Below are 26,072 nucleotides of genomic sequence, written 5' to 3' on the forward strand. Positions count from 1 at the left end.
TCCATCCATCCATCCATCCATCCATCCATCCATCCATCCATCCATCCATCCATCCATCCATCCATCCATCCATCCATCCATCCATCCATCCATCCATCCATCCAGTTTCAATCCTACTTGTCCTCATTAGTGTCGTAGGGAGGGTGTTGGTTTGCATGGAGACTGATCCAGCTGAGGCCTTGATCGCCACTCAGAGATCACATTTGAACCATTCACATTCAAATGGTCAATTTAAAGTCTTCAATCAACCTACATGCATGTTTTTGTGATGTGGGGCACAAACAGTACATCCAAACCTCACAGGCCAGAGTGAAGATTTGAACCACCAACCTTAAAATTGTAATCAGATCACTTTGCTCTTCGAAAACTGTTGTGTTCTTCTGCATCTTTATTGGTTGAAGCCAGGTGGCGATAAACAAATTCATACTGCAAAAAAGAAAGCATGGGGAGAGCTGATGTTTGAAGTTTTGAGCTACAATATGCATCAATAGAAGATAACTAATAATAGTATATAATAATAATAAAATGATAGATTATAAAATAACTACTAATTTCACAAGAAAAAATAGGTATTTTTATTTGTGCAGAAAACACAATGAATAAACTTCCATCACACATTGGCATTTCAGGATTTTTTTTTCCGTTTTTTTATTCTGCAGTGACAGAGATAATATAACAATTGGTCCCAAAGCAACATAGAAATACAGTTGCGGGATTCCATAGTCTCCGCCATTGTGTCAGTCGGTCCTCATTTCAGTCTTTAACTCAAGTGGGACAAAGTAAAAAAAAAAAAACCTTAACCACTGCTGAAAAATCTCTTTCTATATAGTTTTAAAGAAACCTATATGGTAACATAAGCATCTTCTTATAGCCTAGCTACAGTGCCATAAAAAAGTATTTGAACCCCTTGATTTTTTTTTTTTACATTATCCCACCTCACAATCACAACACATTAAAGTTATCCATGGAGATTTAGTGATTGCCCAATACAAAGTAGCACATAAGAGTGAAGTGGAATGGAAATGATAGTTTTCAAGATTTTAAGTAAAAATCTGAAAAATGCAGTGAGCATTTGTTTTTACCCTTCCCAATCAATACTTTATAGCGCCACCTTTCTTTGGATATACAGTCATTCAACAATGCCGTTCTTCTTACCTCTTTTTTTATAATAAGAGTAATTTAACTTAAAAAATTGTATATCATTTTTGTTTCCCTTCACAATGATGTGCTACTTTGTCTATCGCATACAATCACAAAAAAAAAATACATTCACATATGTAATTGTAAGATCACAAAATGGGAAAAAATTTAAGTGGTATGAATACTTTTTCTAGGCAGCATAATGTTTATTTCTTGGATCAGTGAGATTTATTTGCCATATCTTTATGGATGTAAGACAGCCTGAAATACATAGAACACATATTTGCACAACTTATTTTCATTATTACTACTATCCAAACACCATACAGTTTTTCTGACAAATCCAGTCATTTATCTCATACCCTCTTTACAAGTACCACATGCTGAGACATATATTACAATTATTTAAAGGGGTATTATGTCATATACGTTATCAAGCACATCCATAAATACATATAGCTTTTTATTAGAATCTAATGCTACAGAAAGGAAGAAGGCATTACATGGAGAATTGCACAACTGTTTTGCTCATTGCTGTTAATTTTCACATCGACCATTCGTATTTTCTATGGCACAGATACACTACATGCATTTAAGATGCGGATGCAAAATATTGATTGCAATGACTTTCTTCACTATGTCCGATCACATCCTAATATAGGAATCCATTACAGCAGGCAATTATGCCCATGAAACAAGGCCAGCATTGTTTTTGCCTAAACACAAAAGCCCTTGCATATGGATATCATCAGTAGGTAACTACACAAGCTCAAAAGTCCAATTTTGGCTTGGTCACTGTGATACGTAAAGTGGCAGCTAGAGGCACTCGGACAGCACTTCATGCTTGGTGGGCACAGAGGACTCTTCTGAAAGGGGCTCGGTGATGAAGCTGGCACTCAACTGGAGTTTGAGTCTCTCCACCTCATAGTTATGCAGGTACTCCTGAATCAGGTAGCGTTCGCGTTTAAATCGCGCCTTCACGTCTGAAGGCACATCAGGGATCATCCATGCCACAAAGAACTTGACCACAAAGACTACATGCTGGGGAGGGAGAGTAAACAATTGAAAGCAATTCAAAGCAATTGAAGCTCATCACAACATTCAAATCTTCTTTGACTATTATTTGAACGAAGGCTAAAGTCTTACTTCCATGGTGATAATGAAGGCCATTTTGGCTGCCAGGATATGCCAGAACTGCATGGTGTGAGCGTACTCCCTGTAGTGGCCCGGAGGGTAACGGTAATCTCTGTATCTGTAAAACCCAACAAAATCCATGAAGACGTATGCATATAACTCACAACAGCCATTTTGACATCGGAAATCAGTAAGTCGAAAGAACGATATTAGTGGTCACAATTATAAAAATTACGTCTCCATTCTGTGAATGGGCAAGAACTTATGCTTGCATACTTTAGGTGGGAGCACTGAACAAGGTGCCAGCCAATTGCAGGGCGCATATGGACAAACACATTCACACCGATAAACAATTAAGAATAACCATTAAAAAAACAAATGTAAAAACTGATTAACACAGTGCAACCGATGTCACTGTCAGACTACACCAAAGCTGCACAGATTCTTTTCATAGCTTTTCGGGACAGAATTTAGACGTGGTCTCATTGTTGCATCTATGATTTTTCTAGATGTTGTGCTTCTTTTCTCCTCATCAAGTTGTGATCTTAAACTTTCAGTTTGGGAATGTCTCAGGATCCTGCTGCGTCAAGTGGCTGGAGAGAGGGACGGCTGGGTTTCTCTCCTTATGCTGTTGATGACCCATGACCCAGCCCCGGACCAGCATAAGTGATGGATGAATTAACCTAACATATAGAGTAGATGTTCTAGAATGTGGGAGTACCTTGAGAAATCCAGCCAGTCCACACCGGAGAGCCCAAGATTAGTTCAGAACCTTCTTGACTCTGACATGCTAACTACTACAACCCTCGACTAAGTTTGCTTGATACCTGCAAGTAGATGTTGAATTATCCAACCAGTTATCCTGTTCTTCCGGCATGTTGCGGAAGGGGATCTGTGAGATGTTGTATACCGACAAGCTATTGTTCACGTAACCCCTCATTGAGGCTCCTTTGCCAGTCGCGTACAAGTAGACCATACGAGGAATCATGTCTGAGGTGAACGCCATGATGAACGCCTGAAATCACACACGAGACTGTCAAGAATGTTTGAAAGACATTGGAAATTGCATTCATTCCACCGTTTATGAGCAAAATGAAGTATCGAATTAAGTGCGAGACACAAACTCACATTGGTAACAACAGACAATATGGCAACCGCGTTAAGAATCTCCTGCCAAGCTCCAATGTTTCTGGCTTTGGCTGCCACAGGTCGTCTGAACTGAGTGGTGAACTTCCAGGCGTCCACCCGAATTTCCAGAATGTTATTGAACAGAGCCAGAAGCGGAGCCAAAGGAAAAGATGCAACAAATAGAGTGATGAAACCAAACTGGACCACTGAGAGGAGCCAGAGAGAATGAAAAGAAACAACAGAGAAAACAAATACAAAGTTATGTATATCAAGCAGTCCAGGAATGCATGATTATCTTAAAAATATCAAATAGAAGAGCAGACTACTTGAGCTATCTTACCCATCTCTAGGTATTCATAGAACAATCCCAGCTGGCTGAAGTTCTGCAGGACGTGGTCCTGCTCCCAGCGGCTGTAATGGTTCTCAGGATGGTGCCTCCCCTTTCTGCTACTCCACCAGTTACGCATCAACCTGCCAAAAGCCAACCATAGTTAGTAAGGTATATGTTTATCATTGGGGGTTTTCACAACTCCAATGCATTATACTTAGTCTCGTAGTTTTCTTACCAAGGGAAAAATACAGAGAAATAGAGCTCACTGTTGGGTGTATTTACAACATGCTGTACAGTATTTCTGGAAAGAACATTTTTATAGATTCATCTAAAAAAATATTAAAGATGACATACAGTTGTCCTGCTAATGCACTGGTGTCAAACTCATTTTATGTGGCCGTCCAGAGCATTGAAGTAAAGTACGTGCAGCAAAAGCACTGTCATTTAAATGAGAAAGTGTGAGCATCAAGACAGCTCACGTGGGACAAAACAAGGTAGAGGGTGCAACCACTTAAGAAAAAGAAAAAAAAAAGCTATCGAGTTTGTTGATTTTAAAAAGTATGATAAACATTTGCCAATGTGACCTCTGACCCCAGCAAAGTCAACTATCGTTCGTCACTTATCTATAGACACTTGAGCTCTCGTTCAAAACAATGTCTTCAAAAATGAATTAATGCTCAGTCTTGATTTGCACCATCATTTTTTCAGCTGACACAATTCTGATTATTTTCTCTCAGGTTTAAGTTGCATACAGTATCAGATATGCATCATGGCATGAATGGCAAAAGAACATGGCGCAGGCGCAGACATAAAATTTGAATCGGCCACTTGGACCTACCATGTAAATTCAGCCTAAAAGGTATTTAATAATACATTTTGATTTTTGTTATTGAATACTAGGGGTCACTATTGGGCCTGCGGGCACGAGGTAGCCTTCAAGGACCACATGCGTCATCTGTGAAAATTTGGCTGACAATACAATGTGGGGAAAACAGGCTGACAATACAATGTGGGGAAAAAACAAGGATAGAATTCAGATTTCATAAACGCACGGCAGCAGGGCTTCCTGGATGTTCCCCCACAGTTGTTTCCCAGCCATGACGATCACCAACTGTGTAGTCAGCTCTATGAGACAGCCTCCGGGGTCACACTAGAACAGCAAGAAGTTTGTTAAGCGAGGCATTTGGAAAAAACAGATTGAATTTTATTAAAAAAAAAAAACTGCTTTTTGTTTTCAAAGTCAGATATGCACACCTCTTCATTCCTCAATTTGCTCCACTTCCCAAACATGTATGAGTATGCACCGGGAAAACCCACAAATTTGCCCTTAAAGAAAGCCACGTAGAAGCAAGACGAGTAATAGTTGACAAACTGGAAGAGAAACATTTTCATGGTGAGCCTGTTCTCGTATTCCAGATGGGTCTTTGGGATCTCTGGAGGAAGGAACCACATGATCAGAGACAACATTATAAATATCAGCAATATCAAATATATAATGTTTAGGCACTATGATGAGGTTATTGTACCCATATCAGTAATCCAGATAGCCACCCTCTCATAAAAGAAATTGAGGATCATGATGAGGACAAAGTTGATGCAAGAGGCGGTCGCAGAGGTGGCCAGTTGCGGTGTTATGAACCTGCCCACCACCTGAATCTTCCTCATGGGGTCCTTAATGATACTCGCAAAGGCAGCATACACAGCCAATCTGTACGCTATGACCCCAATAATGCAGGCCAGGATCAGCGAGATCTGCCAAGAACACACAAACACAAACTGCTGCTGGGCGAGTGTGATGAGGCCAGGGTCATTGTTTACATCAAACATCCAAATACCCAGAAGATGACAGTGGCCCCAGACAGGCAGAAGCGAGCACACTTGCTGGTGACAGGAAGAAATGGTTCCATTTCCTGGTTGAGAATTTGTATTTGATTAATACACTGTGTGTTGATAGCACTGGCTTGTGTATAACTGTTGTCATGGAAATGAACGAAGCTATTGGTGTACCTGAGTGATCTTGTTGAGTCTCCTGTTTGTACATCTAATTTCAAACTCGGGACGAATTTGAAGCTGTTGCTGTTCCTCTTCAAAGTCCACCAAGTCCCACTCGTACTCCAACCGGGCTTGACGACGCTTCCAGAACTCCAGAAAGAGAGTTACTGTAAAGCGTGTTTGCAGAAAAGAAGTAAAGTGTTTTTCACTCTGGTCACCAAATGACCTTCATAGACAAATGTCCAAATATTTAATGTTTCAGTACTTTTCTTTTTTTTTTAACTTGCAGCTCTCCAACAAGCCACTAAACAGCAAAATACACAGAAGGATTTGGCTCAATGGAGCAATATGTCTACTTCTATGCCATTCTGTGATTCTTCAATTTACTGATGACACAGTAAGCTCAGTGGCCAAACCTGATATCTGAAATCTGAACATATTGCTGTGTCAAACAGTTATGCTGTCATCAGTCGCTAGGTGTTGTTTTGGTCTCGTGATTTCAAAATTAGATGAAAACGAGGACGATGATCAATGATTGGTTCGTCAACCACACGCTGTGAATTTTGCTGCTTTATTCTAAAATTTCACCCAAAACCTGAAATCATAAGTGAGGGCTATATCTAAGACTTAGTATCTAATGCTGGTTCTTATATCACATATTTTCAAAACATAATCCTTATAAAGCCCCTTGTAAGGCCTTCCAGACTATCCAAAGCTTGCAGTATGCTCCAATAGACAGAAAACCCAGTAGTATAACATAATCGTACTGGCAAGTTGATCTGTCCATAAAAAGCATGTGAGCTAGTTAGATGACTAAGTATAAAAGACTTTGACAGTGAAGGAGGGAGGGTTGTGGTGAGATTGAGGTTAGCTGGACACAATTAGCGCGGCATTGTGCATTACTCACCCCAAATCCCCATGAATATGGCAAAGAACACAGTTCCCTCATTGTCAAACAGGTGGGATTGCTGGAAGTAAAAACATGAAATGGGATCAGTTCATTAGAGCAATACAGGAAATGACAAAATGAGCAGCGACATGGCGGTATGTTGCCGACTCAGCAAGTTATATTTAATTCCTCGCACACTGTCAATTATCATGAAACAGCAGCTGTCAAAATAAGTTAGTTACCCAGGATGAGAGGCACGTAGAGTTGAGCTTCCAGAAAGAGCACTTTTTGTCACACAATGGACACATCACAATCCTGCCCCCGATATTAGCGTCACAAATTTCTTTGCTAATGGAAGAGAAAGGAAAGGTCAAAGAAATTCCACAACAGAGTGTCAGTATTTACTATGTGATTTGGATTCCGCTGTGAGTTTTAAAAGGTTTTAAAAGCATGAATGTACTTGAATGTTTTTCTCCAACCAACCTGGATATGTTGTCGTCATAGCTAAACACTCCGTAGGTGAAACATATAAAGCCCATGACAGCAGCAAAGAATAACATCTCTGTGTAGAATCCCAGCCACGCAAAGTAAATCCCGATCTTTTCGCCGTAGTATTTCCTGAGAGCACAATTTTATTTCAACAACTCGTCTGACTTCTTGGGGTTAGTTCAAAATCAAATGTAAACATTAGCAAACTGTTCTATTCCAATATTATACCTGATGAGGTTAAGTGGCTGTTCCTTGTAAAAGCAGAGAAACCTGGCCCAGTGAGAGTACAAATTGAAGCGCTCACTCTCACATTCCGCATTTCTTGCTCTTTTCCAGTAACGGCACTGAAAGAAAAAGAAATGTACAGGGAAATGAAGATGGCAATAATATAGACAGTTTGTTAAAGTTCTGAGTATTAAACTGCTTAATATTCAAAACATTTAACAAAAACGTATCTGCCCATGTACATTTTTTTCCATCATGGCTTACATCATGAAGTGGGAATGCTGCTGTGTACGTCCCATTGCTGAGTAAGCGCTTGATTCCTGTCTTGTCTCTGTCTTCTTGTCCATTTTTATAATAAGGACATCGAGCTAAGATGTAGAACACCTGAGGAAAAGAAGATTCAAACCAAGTCATTCAAAGCAAAGTCATTAACTATTTATGCAAATATAGAACACTCTAAAGAGAAAAGAACTCACAATTCTGTTCCTTGTGGATGGTGGGAAGAAAGTGTCCTTGTCGTTAATGAGAAAGAAGTCAGTCTTGCCTTTGTCAAAGGGGTAAGTAAAATAGTCAGGTTGAGGGTGCATTATGTGTTCTGGCAAGCGGAAAGGATGTGACAGCCACTCCAGAGGAACATCCCGGCCGTGAGGGATATCACTGGCTTTGAAAGGAACCTTGATCTTCAAGACGTCAGCGTAGGTGGTCAGAACATCCCATGGAGCATGGATCTTTAAGAAGTATGTCTTCTGGTCTTTAGAGTCCTGGTAAAAGAAGATGAAGGAAGAGAGTTTGTTCTGAACCTCATAAACAAATCCGTGGCTAATCCATCAAATTGGCGGTGGCATGTTTAGCGTGAGCCTCCCCTTTAAGTCTTTTGCCACTAAGATTTTGTGTCACTCCATATCGTCCTCTAGGTGGCGCAAGTGTTCTGTGTTGTGGTCCCTTACGGATTTGTCTTCCGTCTCCAATTCCAGTCCTGCTTTCTCAAGGTTGGCCTCAAACTCCCTCCTCCTCTCCTAAGGGCAATCACACACATCACACAGATCACAAGAATGAAAGCAGAAGGGGCACTTAACTAACCACATTTTTCTTTTCTCCTTATAATAATAAAAAAGGAAGTAAGACGTTAGACAGCCGTGGTGGGATACAAAAAAAAATTAAAAAAATACTGTAGGACAATTGTTGACAGTAGATTTGGTGAGTGCTATTAAAACTTTGAGCGGACCTCACACCCATTCCAATTCCAGTTTAACGACTGCATGTTGCAGTCAATATAATAATATAACAGTGATTAGAAAAATATATTTATATCTAGTAGTAATAATAAAAGCTGGAGGTAGCCCTAGTGATCAGATCAGTTAAACAAGACTTGATTAATACTTACTCCCCTGGGGGGGCAGCAAAAACAAGTTAACATGACTCAAACTGATGACTAAGCAAGGTTTCAATTTGCTTAGTTTCACATCCAGCAGTTAAGGAGCAACATTATTATTCATTTGGGGTTTTGCTTCTGCTCACCCAGTGAAGGTTATCACAAAATGGATTTTCACCACCGTCATGTGTTTGGTAACACCACAAAGATCCAAAAATTAAAAAGATATAGGCACAGTTGAAAGAAAAGCAGTTGTTTGTTATTGTCCGACAATAAATATTTAAATATATAATTTATATCTCATGCACGTTTTAAACAATCGGTTGAGGCTCGCAGCGCATTGAAGTGCCAGTGCCTACTTCTGTAATCTACACACACAGCACTCTGACAACTAGGTTGGGGGTGGTGCAAGTGCAAACAACAAATTTGTTGGGCACAGGCCTAACACTACTACACTGTCACAGTAAAATGATGAGTCATCAACTGATGGCAATTTGTTATTTTGCTAGCCTCTTTACTGTCTATCTAAGCCCACATTTATACATCTTTTTCCTGGTTTGCTGGCCTTTGTGTAAAGTACAAATCTGGGATGGGATAAGGTCAAATTTGCCGGATTTTGATGCAGCGATGTAACGAGCAGATTGTGGCCACTGTGAAGGTTAACATCCAAAAGTCAGTCTACTTCATCTGATGTGCCAGTTTAGTAAGATAACAGCATGAAAGTCAACTTTGTTACCTGTTTTTTCTCTCCATCTTTGTCATCCACGTAAGACAGAACAAAGTCGATTCTTCGCACTCCATCCCTGAAGAATACTGTGTCTTTGTTTGGTTGCAGTTTCTCTGTCTATGAGATGAACGACAGGAAAGGAAGATGTTAGTTATCATTTACCATGATGGGGAACTAACAAAAAAGAAATTTTACTCCAAAATACAGAGCTCTGTTTTTGTAGACGGTGGACATGTGCTCGGCGTAAAAACAGACACTTCTTCATTTCATGATCTTTAAGACAATTTTGAAATACCGCCCTGACCACAACTATGAGTGTATGTGTAGGGTGGGGGTGACTGGATTTTCACGCGTTAACGCATAATGGGGGGTGGAAGGCAATGTCACAGCAGCCAGCCAACTTTACATCATGCGCAAGTGATTTTCTTGCAGTTCCTCATAAATGCACTTTGTCCTGCATAGACTCCAGCTGCTGCCAAGTAGACCAGGAGTTTCTCCTGCACTGAACGTAAAAGGAATAAGAGGTTCAATAGCTTTGGGAATCAAGTCAGCTGTGGTCACTCGCACAACTGTGCAAACATCCATTTCTACCAGCACGTCAGGAACAGAGATGGGGCGACCAAATGTAGCACGAACCTTTATTGAAAAGGGGAAAGGGGAAGACTGGACTGCCAATCTGGCTGAGCAGAAGAGCACAGCGCGTAGTCAGAGGTAGGCAGGTGGTCAAAGAAGGCGGCGACCAGAACGGGGTCAAGTACAGGTGAGTAGTCAGGACAGGCAGGCGAGTCGAGTCGGGTCGGGTCGGGTCGGGTCACAACACAAGCGAAGTCGACAACGGGGAATTGTTCGGGCAGTGGCATCACAGGCAGGGTAAGGAGACGAACTGACAACCACTGCTTTGATTCACTGAGTTTAAGTAGAGTGGGCCCAACGAGCCGTGGTAGGTACTGGTGATTAGCTTGATTGGGGGGCGTGGCTGGAAGTCAGGTGACGCAGGCATGTGACAGAACCCCCCCCTGACGTCCCAAAAACAGAACCCCGAGCCGGACCGGGAGGTTGGGCGGGTGGGGGTCTAACCTCAGACGCGCGTTAATACCAGTCCGAGTCATCGGACGAACACGTCAACCAAGCACCGTCATCAGGTGGCACCACCGACACATGTCTCCAAAAATACTTAAGAGAAAGAAAACTCCATCAATGCACGCAGTAGGAACATGATTTGAAAAGTTGATTGCTTTGTAGTTAAAAGGGAACCGAGAAGGGAAACAAAGAAAATGACATCAACAATATGTAAAGAAATTACTACAAGTAACAACTTCAACGTCATTTAGACAGCACAGTGGCTCTCTGACTAAACTCTGATAACCTACTTTAGTGGTCTATATTGGTGGACGAGCCAGGATACCTCTCTTGTTGTGTCTGATAAGGTTGCTCTGCACATTATCAACTCCTGTTTAATGCTCACAGTCCCTGGGGGCACATTTGAATGCTATTTGGCAATTGCTCTGACATACGAGAATGTACATGAAACCTCAGAAAAAAATTATGGTTGGGCATTTCTCATTCCTCCCTACTTTCTTTTGTTCCAATTAATTCATATACTAAGATATCATGAGTAAATATTTATCTTAACAGAATATTTAGATTAGTAGTATTTATTATTATTTACATTATTAAAGTACACAAAGACCTTCGCAATCACAGAAATGTGTGTTTCACACAAATGCATGACAGCATGATGTCAACCCTATGCTCCTAATAAACTAAAGCCATTATTGTTTTACCCAGCATTTTGGCTAGTTTGATAGCATTTGACAATTTCTACATCTTGTTGCAGTGCTGTTTTTATGAGCATAAGTGCAAACCTTTCTGCACACGTAACCCAACATCTCATGATGTAACACAACTGCACGAAAAGAGTCCTAAATATATTGCAGTCCAGTGCTCAACATATTATTAGAATAAACATTCGCTATATGGTTAGAGGGGAATGAAAAAGCAAGGGTAAAAGTCCATCCATGGAGTTAATATCATAACTGGGGGAGCAACTGTGAAGGTAGTTTTAAAAACCCCACCCACCGTGTTTATCAGAGCACCACACCCAACGTATACGCCTTCTTGTATGAGATATTAAGCTACAAGTGGAAGTTAACTGGATATAGTGCCTGAGCATCAAAATCGTTGACCGAGTAGCACTGATTAAATGTTCCATTAGAGGGTTGAAGTCAAATAACCAGGCTTTTCAGTCAAGATGTATCATCGCAGCTGGCTCCCACCAGAGCATCAATATTTAGTTTCCTCTTGTTCGAGAATGACAAGAACTCTTTGAATAACTGAAGTCTTGTGATTCAGCAATGAGAGCGGCGAGTCAGTCAAAGGCCATCAAGCATCTGCTGCACAAGCACACTGAACAAGTAAAACCCCTCATTGTGACATAAAGGCTATTCTGTGTATTCTTCCAGTACTCTTATACAGCTAAATTGCTGTCAAAAAAATTACACAGCAAATTATGTGACCGTATCAAAATGACTACTTTGATGACTATGATTCAGTGCTCCTAAGCTGAATGTTAAGACCACATAATGATGTATATTTGCTTGAATTGTAATTTGATCCACATTATAGTCATCTCTGAAGAAATAATGCCCCAAATCTCACACTCAGTGGTGTCCAGCTCATGAAAAAAAATGCACTAGTGTTCTGAGCTGCATACCATCAGTGGGAAAGGAATTGATGATGTATATGTACTACGTCTTACCTCAGTGTGTCCCGGCAGGGTTGTTCTCTCCGATAAGGAATTAACATCAGTTCCACCATTTTCATCTATGGAATAAAAAGGTAGTTTTTAGTATTGTGTAAATCAGGTTTTTTCATTGACAACATCATGAAACTGAATGAATTACTTTTTGGGATTCATTGTAGTCTTTATACATCTACCACACAAAAGCCACCCGCAAGACTACTAAATTGATAAGGAAAATTTGGAAAAATAAAAAGAAGTATTACTAAAATCAAATAATATTTGTATTTCAATTCCTTAATTGCAAAATTAAGATTACTGTGAAGATTTGCACTAATGATTAATAACACCATTGTCCATTAGGACTAGGGATGTTTGATACCACTTTATACACAGTACGAGTATTGATCGCTTAAGTAGTCACCAATAACGAAACCAAGTGCCGATAACACTAGTATTTCTATTCTTCAAATTTCCCCTTAAAAGTCAGATAGTTTCAAATAAAGACCTATAAATTTAATATAGCAATTTTCCTTAGGGCTGTTGATACCGTTTTTGGATACTCGCCCATCCCTAATTTGGACTGTGCATCTCTGTGACCGTTACATACATTATCTTGATATAGATGCACAAGCCATCATAAAAATGTGACTCATCTCAACTCAAATGTTGAGTGATGGCAGCTGAAAAAGTGTTGTAAATAACTACAAATTGAACTAAATACAGTGTTGTAAAAAGTGTTGTAAATAACTACAAATTGAATTAAAGACAGTTAAACGTCGCAGCATTTAAAAAAACAACAACAATTAAAACAATAAAAATAAATAAAACACTAAAACAAGTGCAGAGGCTTGAGCTGTGTCAGGGAATAAAAATGGATTTTGAGGCGGGGTTTAAGGAAACAGAGTGCATGTCTGAAAACAACAAATGTTATGTCTTAAAATAATGTGCAGAGTGCAAAGGCACACAGTTGTTTCAAAACATTTCAGGAATCATTTAATCCCTCAAAGCAGGGGCCACTGACTCATCAAGAGCTCCTATCCACAATATTTTACATGTATTACTCCTCGAACACACAAAGTTCAAAGCTTTGTACAAGCATGAAAGCGATTGGCTCAATAGTCTGTATGCAAAGTACAACTCACATTATTGCTATTAATAGTAAGGAATACTCTAAAACTCATATTTGTCGCGGGCATTGTAGTCATAGTTTCTCTTGGAGGGCCATTATGACACTCAACGCATTATATTATTTACAGTATAGGCTACACGGCAAACTGATGAATAACTAGTTTTGAAATCAGAGACTAGTCAAAACTGTTCAAAATGTTTAAAAAGATGAATGGTCATAAAAATTGCTAGCAATATTTCTGTTTTGAAAACGTGAAGACAATTTCTAATTTTAGTAATGACACAAAGTTGATGCAAAATTTGTCTTTGCGGGCCACATAATATGATGTGGTGGGCCGTATCTGGCCCCCAGGCCTTATGTTTGAGACCAATTGTCTAAAAAGATTGTTTGTGTGTACGCGTGCGTGTATGTGTTTTTAAAGGACTATATTAAGACTGGAACGAATTGGTCCAAAAAAGCATGCATTCACTGTAATTATTTGTAAAGCAGGGAATGTATTCAATATATCTGCATATACTTCAACTCTGTGGGGCCATGTGATCTCTAACTGCCTTTCCACTCTATTGAAACAACAGCTGCTCTCAACTTTGGTGAAATCTACTTTTAAGAGTTACCACCTGGTTAAGATGGCTGCACATGCCTCTCTGCCAACCTAACTAGGTCTATAAATAACATTCATAATTCTGGTGAGGAGAAAATATAGGGATGCTCAGAAGTTGCGATAAGGAATGAATGCAACACGTGCTCCTGTCTGTCTGCACTACGATGACACACTGCATTCCAGCAGGCCAGCGTGGCAGGCACTGCTGCTTGCTGTCTGCCGCTCTCTTTTATTCTTGAATGCTGGGAACACGGCACTTCCTGTGGGGGAGGTTGGAACGTGCATGAAGACGGCGAGGGGGAGGGGCTGAGCAAATGCGGCTCTGCAGTGGCCACAAGTCCCACGTGAACTCAGCCTGCAAAGGACAATCCTATGCCTTCTTCAGGCAGCAGCGTCTGATTGGATAAAAATATGTCAGACAGCATTGGGGGCCAATAGAAAAGGGTATTTCTGTGTAATATCTATGAAGACACTAGAGGAATAGAAATGTGTCGTCAATAAGAGCAGAAGAATCCCTGAGGACAAACAACAACACATCACTGGGATCATGGGAAGAAATGTCAGTTGTATTTTTGACTGCGGTCGATTTTTTTTCCTTTTATGAGCTCACGTGACATGTACACAGACAGTTATCTGGGTTGAGCAAATAGGAGCAAAGGGCCAGCAGTGTAGCTCCTTCCACGGAGGGGGCAACTATACAGAAGACTAGGGTCATTTCACAATGTCAATAATCATGTTTATAAACAGTTTCAAAGAAATAGAAATACAATGTAATTAAGAAATTCTAATCCAGCATTAGTTCAGAAAAACAAAGATGTTTTACTTGGTCTCAGGCAGCAAATATTTGGGTCCCTCAGCTCGAGTACTTGCTCACCCATCAAGTGTGAAATTACTCAACTAATATTTTCTGGACGTGTCTGCAAGAGAGCGGTTCTGAATGTAGTGACAGAATATGAAGGATTTACACAATACTCGCCCCATGCAAGTTTCTCCAAGTTTCTCCACCACACGTCAGTGAAGGAGAATTAAGTCAAAATGTTACGGGCCATGCTCTTAAGCCAAAGCACCAGTGGTGGCAAAGATCAGCATGAGGTAATATTGCAATAACTTCTCATAATTGGCATATACAATTCTCCAGTTTTTAGATAAGGAGGATAATTCTGTTTAATATGATATGTTATTCTTGATTTTATGCTACTGAAAGCATGTCAGACATTATGGAGAGATGTGCAAACGGTTTTAAAAATCTGGATAATCGTCACGGGTGGAATGGAGCAGGGTGACCAAATGCAGCTTGGACCAGGGTTTATTGAATGGAAAAGGGTGGTGGAGGAGAGGGTGAGGGGAACAAACAAGCAGGAGTGCATGGTAGGACTAATCGGCAGGAACTAACAGGACGGCACAACAGGACTGGCAAACAGGACGGGCTAACAGAGACTTAACAGAGACAGACTAACAGAGACTTAACAGAACGATTCGACGGAAACAGCAAGACAAGACGTGATAATAACACAGTATATTTCATTTTCAGGTGGACAGAACTGTTTTTAACAGAAACATTTCTTAAATTTTGACTTCCACTAGTATTTGGCTTGGTGGAATAAAGCCTTCACTGGAGATTGTTGTGATCTCAATAAGGTCACAATTTTTTTTTTAGATTAACAAAATGAGATTTGTTCTATTTTATCTTGTGTGAAATTAAAATTGGAACTCTTCTGTACTAATGGTCGAGAGATTATGTAGCTAGAGATGTAACAACTGAGTCTCCTGGTCCATAGGATCCTGATAAATGAACTTGTCCTAGGTGGTTAATTAGGGTGCAACATACAATTGCAAACAAAATATGAGGCACAAACGACAAGTCTTGAGTTAGAGTGATCAGCACCCTGTCATCTTGTTTTTGTGATACTTTGTCGCAGCAGTTTTTTAATGCGCAATTAGTACAGTTCTTTCTCTAGGGTGGGGTATTAATAAAGTTCATGTTATCTGCTCAGTTGGAATTTTATTTTTATTCATGTTTTATAAGGCTGCTGTCAGCAAAAGCCACACATACATATGTCAGAGGGCTAATGTTTTTCCAGACTGAGTTCTCAGTCTTGTTATTAAGTCAGAATGGAATGATGTGGAGAATCAGTGGAATTCCCTCAAGGTGAAACCAGGTTTATAAAGGCTGTCCGCTCTAGAAGTGTGAGGCAAAGAGCTACACACCATAAATATTAATGTCCATTTGGTTGGGAGTTCAAAATGCACCACAAATTTGAGGTACTTGCAAAAAAACTTACCGTTTTTTTCCATGTATAATGCGCCCCCATGTATAATACGCAACCTAAAAATGGCATGTTGATGCTGGAAAAAAGCCTGTACCCATGTATAATACGCACCCAAATTTTGACTCCTACTTAAGTCTGTAAACGTGAAATTATTTCAGAAAAAATATCATCTTTGGGAACAACCGGATGTTATTCTGCCGGTCAGTATCACTGCACATGCGCTAGCAAACTCAATAGCGAAGAAATGTTTCGTATTTGTGTAGGGTACATTGTGACAGCAAACGAGCAGGTGATCGAGCAAGCGTCTGATACGAGAGCATTGTGTTCGTATGGAGCGTGTTTGAAGTGAACAGCAGAGAAGAAAGTGCATCTGTAATGACGGCCTCCGTATGATATCCGGATAAAAAAAAAAAAAAAATTGGACCCATGTATAATGCGCACCCCAGATTCTAGGACAATAAATTAGTTAAATTTTGCGCATTATACATGGAAAAAACGGTACTCATTTATAAATCACATCTTTGTTTTTCAGTTGGTAAAAATAACAAGGAGGTTTTTATGACTGGTTTGGCACCGAGCAGCTAAAGCTGGAGCCGCCGCTAAATGATAGCATCAGGCGCCCAACAATAGTGTCACCGTGATAAGTAATTTTTTAGCGCACTTAATTAGCAATTGAATCTTATTTCAAGACATCGTAGCAAAAGTGCTATTAAATGAAATCTGGAAGAGAAGGAAAGTCCGCTGTTATGCCACGGCACGCTTCACAAAACAACTTCAAAATAAAAGCATACCTAGGCATTGCTTTCCATATATTATCCATATATACCTGCAGCACTCCTTCGACGTAGGTAGGCATACAGGGAAAGGACATAAAAAGACACACTAGAGGTCACTTCAACAATAAATTAGACAGGCACTGGAACAGGCCACAGCAGAAACTCCATTCTGAGGGAGCCCTCCCACCTTCTATGACTCAATTCAGGCTGTTGGGGCAGCAGCATTCCAGCTGCTGACAAGAGGAAATTGGACAGGCTGGTAAAGACAGCTGGGGTATTCCGTGGGAAAGTAAATCTTATCATCTGTGGTGGAAATTGTCCATAACCCAACGCAGGACACCATTACAATAATCATGCATTTATTCAATAACAGTCTTCTTTACTCCAGATGGGTAATGGACTAGAACCTCAGCTCCATGCTTTCTGCTGCTGCCAAACTGCTCTAAATAGCCCATCCATAACTTTTTATACATTATTTATTTGTTCACTCATATCCAGGCGCAGTATGTATACAGTTTCGTAATGCTGCAGTCTATTCTTTCTGATTTTGCACACATTTGATTCTGCATATAGTATGGAGAGTATTCTCATTTTATATTATCAATGGTTTGTCTCGTCTTTTATGTATGAAAACCAAAGTATGCAACAGAACTGAATCATTTGGAAACAAGTCATTTATTTCAGTTGACCAATGTTATTATTATATAAATGACGGAGCTTTGTTGAAATGTTATAGAAACACTGCGTCTCAGACCCATCATTGATATCCGACCGCGAGCCTGAGACAGCACGTCCCACGTGATGTTCCTGGGGGAAAGCACACAGGCCAACATCTCACATGCCCACTTTGGTAATCATAGAAGTTGGTGAAGAAAGTGACTGTACATTTTCTCTTTCAAGAACTTTGCCCGAATAAAAAAAAAACATAACTTGATTAAAGTTTCATTTGTATGCTGATTGCCTCTGGCCAGGAAATCTGCACCGTTGGGAAGTTAACAACCCCATTCTTCACAGTTCTTTCAAAGCACCAAATCTAATATTAATACAAGTTTCAAAACAAGACTAATGGTTTTATGCAGGGGAAATTAACACAGGGTTGGGTAGTATTTATGAAATATTTGATAATAGTTTTTGTACATTTATTGTATTTTGTAACATCCACATCTACTTTATGATGATGCATATTCACAAGTAATTGTTTTCGGTGTTGTTTTAAAAAGTCAGTCATGGTTACAACAGCATTAATAAGCAATATAATTTATAAAGCGGCGTCGTTACCGCAGTGACCAGGGGTCGGTTTTCTATAATTGCAAGACAACCAAACCACATCACCAGAATTTGTGATATGAGACTAGAAGCAGTTTTGTGCAGTTTTCATATGCATGATAGAAAATCTCAACAATAACCACTTTTAGTCACTATGGTATGGAATGGTGTTACATAAAAGTGTACCGTGTTTTCCGCACTATAAGGCGCACCGGATTATAAGGCGCACCTTTATTGAATGGCCCATTTTAAAACTTTGTCCATATATAAATCCATATATTTGGACACGCCTGCTGTAGTGGCTCATTATTGGTCCATATATAAGGCGCACCGGATTATGAGGCGCACTGTCGGCTTTTGAGAAAATTGGAGGTTTTTAGGTGAGCCTTATAGTGCGGAAAATATGGTATTATAATAAAGGTGTTAGCACTGTCAATCCCTGGTCACATCTTCCATGTCTCTCAGTGTGGAATACATAAGTCAGCTTTTGAACAAATGCTGTGAATGGAGGAACGAGCACATTTGTTAGCGTCAACACTAACAAATTCTCTGATGGTTGAAAAACATGTATCGCCTCATTATTCATGTTATCATGCCTGAATAGAGCACATATACATGCATTTCTGTGCAGCCATGAACGCAGCAAACTGTACAACCTGCAGTTGAGGGCCAATATGGAGGCTGAAACAGCAAAGAGGCAAAGACCCTTCTGGGTGTGATTAGCACACATACCAGTGCAGAAATAACAGCCACACAGAAGCAGAGTTATGCTAAACTACTAAGCACAGCTTGCCGTCATGGGGACAAATATATGAAATGAGACAAGGGGAGGAAAGTAATGAAAGGACGGACAGACAGGCATCACATTAAGCCTCGGATCTGCCCGTACCTGTGTGCAGGTTGATCCTGAATGCAGTCAGCACAGCGGGACCATCTTAAGGGAGCAGATATACGCATTAGTGTTCTCATGCTGTCAGTGGGGAGTAAACAAGCATGTTTTTAAATGCTGGTGAACATCGGTCTTGTTTTCAATAATGCCTCAGGTAAGTTTGGATAAATTAAAGAAGAAAGACAGAATGTTGTTCTGCAGTGTTTTCTCGCCGACGGGAATCGTATTAGAATTGCTGGAAAGAACCAAAACAATTCAACTTGAAAAGGAAAGAGCCACAGACTCAACCAAACAGAGTACAGTCAATCTCGTGAGTATAACGTATAATTCATTTCATGATGGGGAAGATTTAGGTAGGCTGTGTGGGAGTCTGTAGCACCCATAGCCGCTCATGTGTAGCTGCTTCATTTTTAAAATTAGACAGGAGTTGTCTGCCACTTGAACAACCACAGCTTGGCATTGTGTAATAACAAAACAGGGGAAGTAATACTATTCGGAACAGATTTAACTTCCTCTAAGTAAAGATGACAAATGTGCAAGAAATTCACACGTTACATTATAGTAGCACATGTATGAGGTTAGTAAGGTTAGCACGAAACTTTAAATCCATCTGAACGAGCAATGTATGATCCGAGTGTTCAAGTGTAAAATAAAAGTATTAAGATCTTTCAACAAATTGCTGATGAGTTTCTGTTGAAAATTTCAATGATGCATCTATGAAGAACCCTAAATGGTGTTATTTTAATGTAGAGCTTTAAGAAACAAGGTAAAGTGCTTAAAATGCACTCGCAGTGCTCACAAAGCATTTTCACAAGGAATAAAGTATAATTTTCTTTAATCAGTCAGAGGTTTCCTTGACAAAAAGCGCGTGACTCCCTAATCCAAGAATCCATGTTCAAGAAAGAAAAGACAGAGTCTTATCTTTGCAAGACACAAGTTACAAGAGTCGAAATAGCATGTCAGTCGTGGTTGCAGACATGATGTGCATGAAGTCTATAGCCGTTTCCAAGGAACGCCTGGAGATGCAGATTAGGTTCTATTATAATCACATTTAGGAAGTCTTCATCCTGCCTTTCCACAAATGAATTATCATTTCAAAGTTATTTGCTGACATAGTATTTATTCGTTTTCCTCAGTTTAATGCATCTGCTGGGAGAGTGACCGAGGCTCATATAATCATGTAGCAAGGTTCGGAGCATGTTATTTTAAAGATGAATGAGTGCAGCATGTGGGACTGAGAAGAAAGAGTTGGCTTTTTATGTGTGATTTAGTATCGTGCCTTCATCACATGGGTAATACAATTACAGGGTCAGTTTCCATGGCAACTCATTGGCTCTGTTTCTACTCCAACTGGGTGATGACTTCATCTGGATGCAGATAGGAGAGTGAGATCAGCTTTGAAGGAAGCATCCAAATAGAAATCAATAATAGCTTTGAAGAACCCTCAAAAGCGAAGGGATTTTATAAAACTAGATGTATTATGACTCAGGGAGAGCAATTCCCAAGAGAGGCAGGGTTTGTCACTGTTTCAGCCTCCAATCAATAGACAAATAACTATTTAGCAATAAAAGGAAAAAATATGGATGCCAATGTCGCCTCCAGAGGGGAGATTAAAATTTTGGGGGAACATTTAAATAAATAGACAGATAAAAGTTTACTGCTTCTTTGCGTCTGCTAATCAACATTTCACTGAGTAAAGTTGTATTGAATAAGTATGTCTATCAGATTTCTTTTTTTATATATTACATCTGCATAGTAGACAGCATATATCAGATTGTTCTTTTATACTTATACTAATATTTAGTTTTATTTTATATTTTAAATTTATATTTTATACTTATTCTATTTATTTAAATTTTATTTTTTTAAATTACTTGATGTTATGAATTCAAGGCAATGGTAAAACAATTGTAAAATCTATGTTCTTTCGTTTATTTTCATTCTTCATGAAGTGCTGATAGTGAGCCTACGCTCAGGTTGACTCTGCTAAGAGAAATTGGCCTGTAGAGTACAACCTGTCGAAACTCTCTGTCGTAGTATAATTCGAATTTCTACAGACTAGACCAAATAGACACAAAAAAAGAATTCAAACTGCACAGGCAATGTTAACAATTCAGTAGAATAAGTATCTAAAGCAGGTGTCTTATTCTTGTCCTAAGGACTGCGCGAAATACAAATGCACATTATCAAACTGGTAGTAGAAATAGAAATTAAAAACACTCAAATGTTGCAAATGACTTCAAACGCTCTCATGAGGTGGTTTTTGAGATGTGTCAAAATGGAAGTATATTGCACAAGTGTAATGAAACCAATTTTCGCATTTCCACTATAGTCATGTGACCCCGCCCAGTCGTGTTCAAAGGGTGAAACCGAGTACTTCAGCCACTCCAGCAACCATAGTGACGAGCGCTGGTTGGACGGAACCAGAGGGAACAGGGGTTTCCGGGGCAACTCTGCCGATCTGGACCATCTCAACACGAACATTGCCACGGACCACTGACACATGCTAGTGGGCCGGTCCTCATCCGGGTTGCACTGAGAGCAGGTCACACCAGTGCCGAAGGGGCCCCTTCTGAGTCGAGGGCTCAGCGAGCACTGTGCCGCAGCCCCGAGGGTAGCGGAGAGGTCCTGGCAGGGGAGCGCTGTAGAGTGCCGTGGTGCGACAGAGACAGAAACCCGAGCCCTCGCCGTGCCACCAAGGCCCCACTCCTTTCCAGGATGACCCAGAGCCGGCCGGGGGAAGCATACCGGTCTGAGCGTTATGGCAGAGGGTCATCCCTGGGCCCAGGCCGGCAGCCACCATGAAGGGATAAATTCCACGTGTGGACAGACCAGTTTACCTGTCAACAATTTCATCCCGTCACAAGTCTCATAAAAGGATTTCACGAGACTTACGAAATATTCTGAGACGAGACGTTACAAGAATTACGCTTCAGAAGCCAAACTTTATCAAATGGAAACGCCTACGGGTAGCAAATCCACCTCATTGAAATTGTGGAAATATTGCTTTTATTTTGCGAAAAATTGTAATGGAAACCCAGCTAGTGTTGGCACAAAGAACATGTTTCAATATGCAAGAGAAAACAAAAAACATTGCCCGAATAGCTAATAGAGGTTCTATCATGGAAACGTAATACCATGAAATGGATTGATTAAATTTACATTATTTCCTAAGGAATAAGTTGCTTTGAGTCAGTGTCTCCCCAAACACAGATTCCAAGTTAGCATTACAGAATAGACCGTGTTCAACATTAAAAGTTTCACTGTACTAAAAAATACATTAGTCTGTCAGTCAAGTCTGTAAATCCATGTTTGGGCAGCTGTGAACAAGGTACCACAGTCAAAACAGAGCCAGAGGAACGTGAGGACAGACATCTTCCTCCCCTTTCAAATGTGGCTGAAGGTCTGCTCTGATAAGCGCCTCAACAACGCCACGGCACAAGTGCAGTCTATCAACCCACCGCAGACCTGATGTAAACACACATCTCTTTATTAAGCACTCAATAAATGCAATTTAGTGCTGGAAACAAGTTGATGTCTATATTTATTGCAATCGAATCAGCAAATTCTGGATGCGCCTCACTACCGTAATTTTCGGACTATAAGTCGCTCCGGAGTATAAATCGCACCAGCCATAAAATGCCCAAAAAAGTGAAAAAAAAACCATATATAAGTCGCTCCGGAGTATAAGTTGCATTTTGGGGGGCAATTTATTCGACAAAATCCAACACCAAGAACAGACATGAACGAGCAACAACAGGCTAAACGATACGGTATGCTAACGTGACAAACACAAACGAGGAGCTGAGAACGGGCCTGATGTAACATTCAGTTATTTAAAAAAAATATTACATAAATAACACGTTTATAAAACCATCTGTCACTCCAATTCATTAAATCCATCGATCGTCCTTTGTCAACAATGCCGTGTGCTGCGCCGCAGTTCAAATTATTCCACAGGCCCATACAACGATATATAAACTATATTTTAAATAATCGTCACATAAACAACAATATTATCAAACCATTTGTATCACTCCAAATCATTAAATCCATCAATCAAATTTCTCGTCCTTTATGTCATCCTGGTGACAGAGGACATGTCCAGAGGATATGGCGCTTTAAAGTGTTAATTACTTTGATTTTCTCTCTCTATTTTTCATGTTTTGAATATATTCAAGACAAAGATATCAAAGCATGTGAAGTGATCAACTATACTAAAAATAACATGAGAAGTACTGGGCAGGCTAACAAGTTAGCGGAAAGATGCTAATTCACGATCGCGCTAACACGCGAAAACGAACTTCTAAAGGAATGTAAACGAACATTTGGAACAATACTACATTGTCCTAAAAGTTAGACACATGTTTCCTCAATTTAGAAGTTTTATTTTGACTTTTAAATGTTTTTTTTAATTTGGAAAAAAAGAAATCCGCGATGTAGTGAAGCCGCGATAAACGAAATGCGAAGTAGCGAGGGATCACTGTAATGCTCTTGCATGGTCATAACAGTTCAATGTGAACATATGTGGCTACATATGTGTTATTATTTGCGAATGCTTAGAAGGTAATCTTACTTAGGCGGGTACTTAGTATAAGGGACATAATGAAGAGAGTGAAACAATACAGGGACCATTAGGGCAAAAATAATGGTACGGCAATTAATCTTCTACGAGCCAACATCTGAAAGCATACTGAGTAAAATGTCCCTTATGGTTTCAGGCCACAATGAAAGTGGTTTAGGGTCTGGTAAAGACACACTGACGACTTGACCGTCACTGAAGAAGTATCCTATTAAATATGAATGGCAAAAATACAATTTTCCCTAGTTTGAAGTACATTGTTTTATCGAATGATCAATCTCTGTAAAAACACCGTTTTAGTTATGGAAACACCTTTCAGGGTCACCCCACTGTATGTTTTGAAATGACACACGTTGAACCAAGAATAAAAATAGAAACAGCCTTAGTTGCAAGTCCAGTACATTTTCAGACTATTTGCATAAGATCAATAGAAGCTGAGCTGATCAGAGAAAGCACAAAGTACACTTGCACGACTATGTTAATATGTTTGCACTGGAATTCCTACAAAGTAATTGGAAGTTTTGACGTGTTTTTATATCTGACTGTTTTACGCTAACGTTATGAAGTCGGCTTTTATGTTTATTTGCGGTTGACTTATTAATGGAAAAATGGCTTTGATGTGCATATGGCATGCTTTCTTGACATAAATGATAAACTAAAAGAAAAGAAGAACCGACAAGGATGCAAAACCAAATGGGCCTACCTCCCGTGTGAACGTCTCCGGTGCCCTGCAGCTCGATCAAAGTTTCATCCCTCGCCTTGCCCGTTATTCTCCTCATTGCGGCCAACCGTGTGTTCAGTCACAGCGGCTGTGACAGGAAGCCACGGACCGGTGATGCCACTGAGGCACTGTCGGCTCGACCAAGCCTCCACCATGCACGCACACCGTCAATAAAAGAAGGCGGCAGGCATCTTTAGCACGTTTGAAAAGAGGAGAGATGTAAGTGATCCCTTCTTGCTCCCAGACGCTGCCTGAGTAATGAAGGTACTCATAAAAGGGGAGTGGCAAAGGAGCTTTGCATCGGCTCAATGTACCTCTGCATCAACTTGTGCGAGAAATAGACAGTGAGTGTGAGTGTAAAACAAAATACAGAAAAGAAATGTGGGTTATAAATCGGCAGTGGTCCGGGCACAGGTTAAAAAAGGCAACGTCTCCTGAGAAAAAGACTTTAAGGACCACGAGGTGCCGACGAAACGACGGGAATTAATTTGTGCGCAATACCGGCATCTTGTGGCCTCTTCAGATAGTGCACCATATTTTCCTGGTCTGACTACATCTACATTTAACTTTTATCTGTCGGTATGAAGTGGTTTATTAATATTGTGCTTGTTGACGTCTCAAATGGGTATTAATTAAACATGCGCACTTGTGGCCGGTGTGACTGTGGCAAACTCGTTTTATGTTTAAGCTGAAAGACTACGTCCATTGATAATATAAGAGCCCCTCTATTTAAGTGTGTGAGGCATAAATATGGAGGCATAAGATTACATATTCATATTACAAAACATATCCAGCTCTAGGATTTGCCATCATGAATCCAGTATTTTTTAACATGTTTAACATTTATGGCCGGTCCTGACCATTTCCCAATGTAGATCAGGGAAGAAAAATATCTATTAATAACACCCAATACACATCATTCAAGATATCTTTTTTATTTAAGACGGGAGACATCCGATAATTGGGACCTTGCTGGTTTAGCTGGTTTTGATTGCAACGGCTGTATAATGCTCAAGTACTAAAAATATTAGCAAGATTCACTCAGAGGCACTGTAATTAAACAATATTGCAAAATACAATAACACTAATCAATACTTGAATCCATACGTCTCTGAAAATGACAATCAAAGCTAAATATAGAATTTAAGGAGGCATACTGTATTTTCTTAAAGGCAGCATTTACATGTGTTACAAAGCCCGCTAGAGGGCAATATAATACTGTTTAACAGGCGCTGCTTTGTTCCCAGCGAGGGGAAAAGTTCCTTGTTCATGTGCGATTCACTCACGCTGAACCATTCAGCTTAAAATAAAACCTACCTCCCACATCTACAGTTAATATTTTGCCTTTTATCACCCTTTAACATTCTTCAAACTCCCCTTGGTCTTGTACCGAGAATCGTCTTAAAAATATTCTTTTCTTGTGCTGAATTGAGTGACAGCTACGTTATTGCTGTATTTTAGAATATTTAAAAATTCCCAAGATAATAATGATGTGGTCAATGTCAGCTGAAAAGGCAATTTATCGTTATTACACCAACAGATACATTTGAAATGAAAATGACCAAATGTGCTGTATTTTACTCGCATTGAATATAAAAATCATTATTTGTTGCCATTTACAAACCGTTTGTAGCCTAAATGAACTCGACTCTTTTGTTCCAAGACTGA

The 26,072-nt window shown here is 39.9% G+C and overlaps 1 protein-coding gene across 3 annotated transcripts; it reads right to left on the bottom strand.

Moving 5' to 3' along the window:
* Positions 1 to 617: 617 nt before the first annotated feature.
* Positions 618 to 24,746, bottom strand: ano5b (anoctamin 5b). Of its 3 annotated transcripts, XM_061276486.1 has the most exons (21): positions 24,387 to 24,727; positions 19,102 to 19,146; positions 12,186 to 12,250; positions 9,437 to 9,544; positions 8,276 to 8,344; positions 7,805 to 8,089; positions 7,593 to 7,712; positions 7,332 to 7,447; positions 7,098 to 7,232; positions 6,857 to 6,962; positions 6,633 to 6,693; positions 5,741 to 5,892; positions 5,569 to 5,643; positions 5,260 to 5,485; positions 4,988 to 5,166; positions 4,786 to 4,883; positions 3,743 to 3,873; positions 3,403 to 3,608; positions 3,102 to 3,289; positions 2,287 to 2,392; positions 618 to 2,181 (listed from the first exon to the last, which is right to left on the bottom strand). In XM_061276486.1, exons 1-21 carry the CDS (start codon positions 24,460 to 24,462, stop codon positions 1,957 to 1,959), a joined length of 2,772 nt encoding a protein of 923 aa, XP_061132470.1. In that variant the 5' UTR covers positions 24,463 to 24,727; the 3' UTR covers positions 618 to 1,956. The 3 variants fall into 3 exon arrangements, 2 of the variants coding, with proteins under 2 accessions (XP_061132470.1, XP_061132471.1); XM_061276487.1 differs by lacking the exon at positions 19,102 to 19,146 and having other exon boundaries at positions 24,387 to 24,717; XR_009714175.1 differs by lacking the exon at positions 618 to 2,181 and having other exon boundaries at positions 2,996 to 3,289; positions 24,387 to 24,746.
* Between the last annotated feature and the right edge of the window lie 1,326 nt (positions 24,747 to 26,072).

Source organism: Syngnathus typhle, linkage group LG4 (assembly GCF_033458585.1).
Source record: "Syngnathus typhle isolate RoL2023-S1 ecotype Sweden linkage group LG4, RoL_Styp_1.0, whole genome shotgun sequence".
NCBI classification, from domain to species: domain Eukaryota; kingdom Metazoa; phylum Chordata; class Actinopteri; order Syngnathiformes; family Syngnathidae; genus Syngnathus; species Syngnathus typhle.